Source organism: Chrysoperla carnea, chromosome 1, assembly GCF_905475395.1.
Source record: "Chrysoperla carnea chromosome 1, inChrCarn1.1, whole genome shotgun sequence".
In the NCBI taxonomy this organism is placed as follows: Eukaryota; Metazoa; Arthropoda; class Insecta; order Neuroptera; family Chrysopidae; genus Chrysoperla; species Chrysoperla carnea.
In genome coordinates, this window is record NC_058337.1 from 86686355 (window position 1) to 86692354 (window position 6000).

The window sequence follows — 6000 nt, forward strand, 5'->3', positions numbered from 1 at the left end:
AGAGTTATTCACACTTCCTAAGACTTTTTCAGAGTTTTGTTAAACTTATTTTTTCTTCAAATATTTTTTCCACCAGGGCGGATAGACATGTTAAAATGTTTTTTGTAAAATTTCTAATTGTTTATTTCACATCTGATTTTACTTCTAAAACAAATTTTCTTCTAATCTTTTTAAAATAAAGAATCAAATAATTTTTAAGGAAATATCTTTTAATTATCTTAAAGTACATATTTCAAGCTAGATAAAGGGCTCCTACAAAAACCTTAGGTAAGGAGATGTACTAATAGTATATATTTTAAAAAATTACAGGCTCAATTCGATTAAACAAATGTTTCCATGGTGGGAGTCATGGTGAAATTCTCGCTTTCGGTAGATTTATCACCTCATTTGTAAATGAGGTAATGTAATTTATTAGTGAATTTAATTTTTGTATCAAACTTGCTGCTAACAAAGATTGAAATTGCAAATTTTGAATAATTCATAAGAGTAATCGATGTTTATGAAGAGCACTTTTTTGTATTAAACAGTTAACTTCATTTAAATTTCGTACTTAAAATCCTTTACCTTCATGCGTAAAAATTTGGGAGGCTAATTTTAGCTACCAAAAATCTCTACATTCTGCGCCCATGCAATGATATATATACTGTAGGGGTTGAAATTAGTTGATTTTTATGCAAAAACAGTATGACAACACCAAATTTTATCAAAATCGCGCTATCTGTTCTACAATTAAAGAAAAACGATTTCAAAATTGTCAGTTCAAGAGCATATAAAGTTTAGCTAAATCAACTTATTTTGAGTTATAAATGTGGTAGAGCGTTGTAAAGACCTTTAAAGGGCACTCTGTACATTCTTACATAATGTATACCTACACTCTCCTGGCCATTTAATATTTAAATCAGAAGAGGTCTGATCAGATTTTGAAGTCGCGAATCTCACTTGTTTCTTTTTTGATGGAAGCCCATTAAGCTAAATTTGATTAGGTAAACTGTTAAACTGTAAAAGCTGCAACAATTTAATTTAAATGGAAAATTTTATTTTAATCTAAAATTTTCCGTACTTTCGAATGATGCTATTCGTATTTTTCCTAGAAAATTTTAAAATTACGTGGATTGATTGACTATTGTTAAATGACTATTATAAACTTTTATTATGTTGTTTCTGACAAGAGGTCATGAATGTATTATCTCAATAGTTATGGCTCCCCAGAAATTTTCCATCATGAAAACCTGTTTATCTCACTAATTCAAATATTTAAAAAAATAAGATCAAAAAACGTAAAATCCAATTATTAGACTATTGAGGAAAATAAGTTATTGAATCTGCTTTTCGAAGAGTTCCAACGGTTTAGGATTTAAGAATAAAATTGTAATAAATAAAAAAACTAATGACTAATTTTATTTAATAAAAATAGGAAATATAATTAATCATCATCATCTTCCTCATCGTCTCCTACTATTGGTTCACCTTCCAAAATTTTTAAATGTGGAATTCTTTTAAGTATTTCTTTTCTACATTTAGTTTCATCCTGTTCCCATAAAGGATTACCAACAAATACAAAATCTTCCAAATGTGGTAAATTAGCAAATCGATCAAATTCTTCCCATTTTTTAATATTATTATAACCGACGTACAATACTTTTAATTTCTTTAAATTATCAATACCTCGAGTTTTTTCAATATTATTATAAGATATCCAAAGTTGTTCAAGTGTTCCAGCTACTGTATCCAAACCAGCAAACGTTTTTATGTAATTACGGGAAAGGGATAAAATTTTTAAATGTTTTAATACTTGTAAACCAGATATTTTTTCGATCATATTTGTAGATAAACTTAGCTTTTCACATTTTTTCAAAACTGCTAATGCATTATCCATTTTTTCAATTGGAGGATAATGAAATTGTAAACCAACATCCGATGCATGTTCAAGCTTCGTATCAGGATGTGCAGCTTGCCATTTATCTAATGCGTCTTTCAGAGTACCCATTTTAATCCAGTAAAAATTTAATTAATTATTTTGATTTGAATCAGAGAGATATTAATTTTCCAATTAAAAGCCTTAATCACAGACTTAAAAGTTTGTTATTTTAAATAAAGCCTAATTATTTTGACTTAAATCATATACACATTAATTTATAAATTAAGAGACTTAATTAAAATCAAATTATTTGTATTAATTCATACACACATCGATTTATCAATTAAAATCTTCATCTAACGAACTTTGCATTAATTTTTCGGGGAATTAAAATTACACATTCACTATGTTTGGAATTGATTTATCAATTAAAGCTCGCATTAATTAGATTTGGCATTATCCCAATTTTTTGAAATTTTTATATTGAAAAGTTTTTTCTTAAATTATTTGAATAATTCATTGATGTCCTTCCTCGACATGAAGTCATTAAAAGCAATGACTTAAATTTATAAAAAATTAAGTTTTTAATGGTTTCTATGACAGCTACCACCTATACACCTTTTTATACCCTGTACATATGAAATATATATCAAGGTACACATATTTTAGTCCCAAGTTTGTAGTTTGTATTTTTCAATATTTAAGTTTATTTAAAAAAAAATATAAGTTGCTTCAAAGATACTTTTGGCAACAAAAAATTTTATATGCTTGACAATATGCGGCTCTAAAGATACCGCTATCCTCCAGCCAAGTCTGCATTTTTGTATTAGGATATTATGGGAGAGGCGAATTTTCAGATTGCCTCAAACACCTACCCAAAAATATCTACCAGCTACCATTCATTTCATCTTCAATAAATTGAGCAACAGGCGATGGAATCGAAAGTGTTGTGTTGTTAATTATGAAAACACACACAGATCACTTTTGTGCTAAATTCCGGGACCAGGACTCCGCATTCTTGAAATCTATTAAAGCTAGGTGAATTTTGATCACAAATTTGAAATATATGATCCAAATTTAGTAGGATTACATACTTGGCTAATCAAAATTGGATAAAATTTGGATGTGATAAAGCGAAATTTAATTTTTTGGATTCTGATGACGTCATAAAGTTAAAAAATTCGATTTTTTGATAACACAGGCAAATTTATCCGATCTTATTTGAATTTTTTTTGAAATCCTAATTCTGGGTCATCTAATCTAATCTAATTTTGGGTCATTCTTTTCAACTGTTATGTCAGTTTTTCGCTTGCTATCACTGTTGTACTTAAATCCATTACCAGGGCTCTACATTCTTGGAACCTATTAGAGCTAGGTTAAATTTGATCACAAATTTGAAAAGCATGAACCAAATTTAGTAAGATTCTATACTTGGTTTATAATTTAATTGCCAATATGGTACTTTTTGATATTTTAATGAACAGCGAATATACATATTATTATGGAACTCTAAACTCGCACTTGAATCGTATCTAAGAACACTCTCCATTAAATTACCTTTTTATCTTAGAGCCTTCTCCAAACTGAACCGACTTTGGGGATCATCGTCTATTTTCTAGTAGTTCCGGATACGGAATCCTAAACTCTCTCTTGAAACACAGCTATGAGAACACTTTCCATTCAATTATCTTTCAAAGAAAATAAAAAATCCAAATCGGTTCATCTGTTTAGGTGCTATGATGCCACAGACCGTCGCACATAGCGGTCAAACTTATAACACCCCTTTTTTTGGTTCGGGGGCTAAAAATACCCCTAAAAACACTAGGAAAATTTTACAATTCTCTAATTTCATTTAGAGAAAAGTAGTATTAAAGAAAACTAATACTTACAGTGTGTGTACTTAAGTTGGCTCCATATGGAAAATTTTTTCTTTATACGGTTTACGAAAAAAAATTATTCTTTAAAACAATATATGCTTTTGAAAATATTAGTATTCAAATATTCACTTTTGACATGTACAGGGTGTTCATAAATTGAAAAAGTTTTGTAATAGTGTATTTTAAGAATTTTATAAAAAAACAATTAGCTACATGTATGGAACGTGAAGGTGCATAATTAGTTAAGGCAAAAACGAACTGAAGATAACTGGTGCTACTGACGTTAGTATCAGGCCATGACGTCAAGTATTAGACATGTTGTCGTTGTCGGCTTACAAAAATGTACATCCTACGTTTTTATTCGAATAATGGTTTTATTTGAAAAAAGCTTAATCGGTCGCAGTTCGCTACTGAATGCCACAGACACTGCATAACATAAATATTATTAAGGTTGGTTAATTGTATATACATAAATATTTTAATTATTAAATCAACTTTATCGTTGCTTTATGAAAGCAACTTTATCTCATTTATTTTTGTTTGCTTTGGTATTATTGAAATTAAATGATAATAATTTATATGTTAAAGGTGTCAGAATTTAAAATGGATGTTAAATTTGTATTTTATACTCTCTAATTTTATCATGGTACTACTCCAGTCACTTGAGGTTTTACTTCACACCTTTTTTTGGTTGTTGCAAAAACACCCTTCATCCGATCGACCCAAAAATTCGTATATGTTATCTCTGTTTCTTGAATTAAAAGATTCCAGCTGTATTTTTTCTTTAATAGGACCGTTTTTGGGATCTCACCTTCAGAAATAAATAAAAAATTTTGCTTGTTAATTCCTAGCAGTACAAACCTTCGAATTAGATATCACTGTCTAGGCAGTATCTATCAAAATAAATATAAGAGTTCACAAAAATCTCTCGAATTGTGTATTATTGAGGCTTCAACAGGGATTCTGAAGGGGTTATAGTCACCAAACCATGTATAAACTATACCCAGCACTACTTAGATAGTTTGCCATACAGATTCTGAGAATGGTTAAACTCTGATCAATGAATCTAGGGCTCGAGAGTGAACTGGAGGTGAGGGAACTAGCTTCTGTCGAATCTATCAAACGAAACAGATCAGAGGGAATACGCTTTTCCAAAACAATAGACGTGAGGTCCAAGCTAACGTCTCTTTCTAGGATGATTTGCAATCCATGAAAGTGTCTATCGTTGAAAAAAAGCCCATGGGCTCAGTTTTTAAATATATATTCGATATCAATAAAAAATAGTTTTTAGATTAAATTAAACAAAAAATTTGATGGACAGCTTATTATACCATGAATATATGAAATATACATAGTATATTAAGTTTAGTCCCAAGTTTGTGACGCTTAAAAATATTGATGCTACGAACAAAATTTTGGTATAGGTGTTCATAAAAACCATTTCTGGTTGTCCGGCCATCCGTTCGTCTGCCAACTCAATAACTCAAAAAACGAAAAAAGATATCAAGCTGAAATTTTTACAGCGTACTCAGGACGTAGGAAAAAGTGAGGTCGAGTTTGTAAATGAGCAACATAGGTCAATTGGGTCTTGACGAACCCATCTTGTAAACCGTTAGAGATAGAACAAAAGTTTAAATGTAATGTTCCTTATTAAAAAATAAACAACTTTTGTTTGAAACATTTTTTGGTAAACATCACTGTTTACCCGTGAGGGCACAAATAAGGCGTAAATTATATAGTATGTATTATATAAATTGTATATGTATGTGCAATGTGATATAGTAATCAATGCTATTTATGCAAGGTATTTTAACAATTAACTCAGTCAATTGTTTGTTTTCACTTCTTTTTAATTAATATGCGCTTTACTTTAATTAGGACTTTTTGAATGATCTAAAATTTGATTAATATGATCAATTAAACAAAGGTATTATAATAGGGTTAAATAAAAAATTTACTTACAATAAGAGCAATTTGATGAGATTATTGAACTTCAGTTAATAAGATTAAAAATATTTAAACACTCTTTTTTTTTTTTTTAATATAATTTTTATGATATCCAATAACGATAGTATTTATTCATTTGATCTTTTTTTTTTGTTTGTACAAATAAACCAAAATGATAAAATTTGTTTATTGATAACACAGAGAATTAAATTATACAAATATATTCAACACCAACAATGCATAACCAAATGTAAAGTAATATGTCAAACTATACAATTAATCTTTATTGTATCTAAAACAAACCACTTTAGTTAATAA

The 6000-nt window shown here is 28.9% G+C and overlaps 2 protein-coding genes across 2 annotated transcripts in view; both read right to left on the reverse strand.

Annotated features, from left to right (window-relative positions):
* Positions 1 to 5761, reverse strand: part of LOC123306201 (uncharacterized MFS-type transporter C09D4.1) — a 43397-nt gene extending 37636 nt beyond the window's left edge. The window contains exon 1 of the mRNA XM_044888115.1: positions 5698 to 5761. The gene's annotated coding sequence lies outside the window, so the exon portion shown is untranslated. The remainder of the gene's footprint in view (positions 1 to 5697) is intronic.
* Positions 1424 to 1989, reverse strand: LOC123291834 (dynein axonemal light chain 1-like). Its single transcript, XM_044872265.1, has one exon. It carries the CDS (start codon positions 1985 to 1987, stop codon positions 1424 to 1426), a length of 564 nt encoding a protein of 187 aa, XP_044728200.1. The 5' UTR covers positions 1988 to 1989.
* Positions 5762 to 6000: the final 239 nt, after the last annotated feature.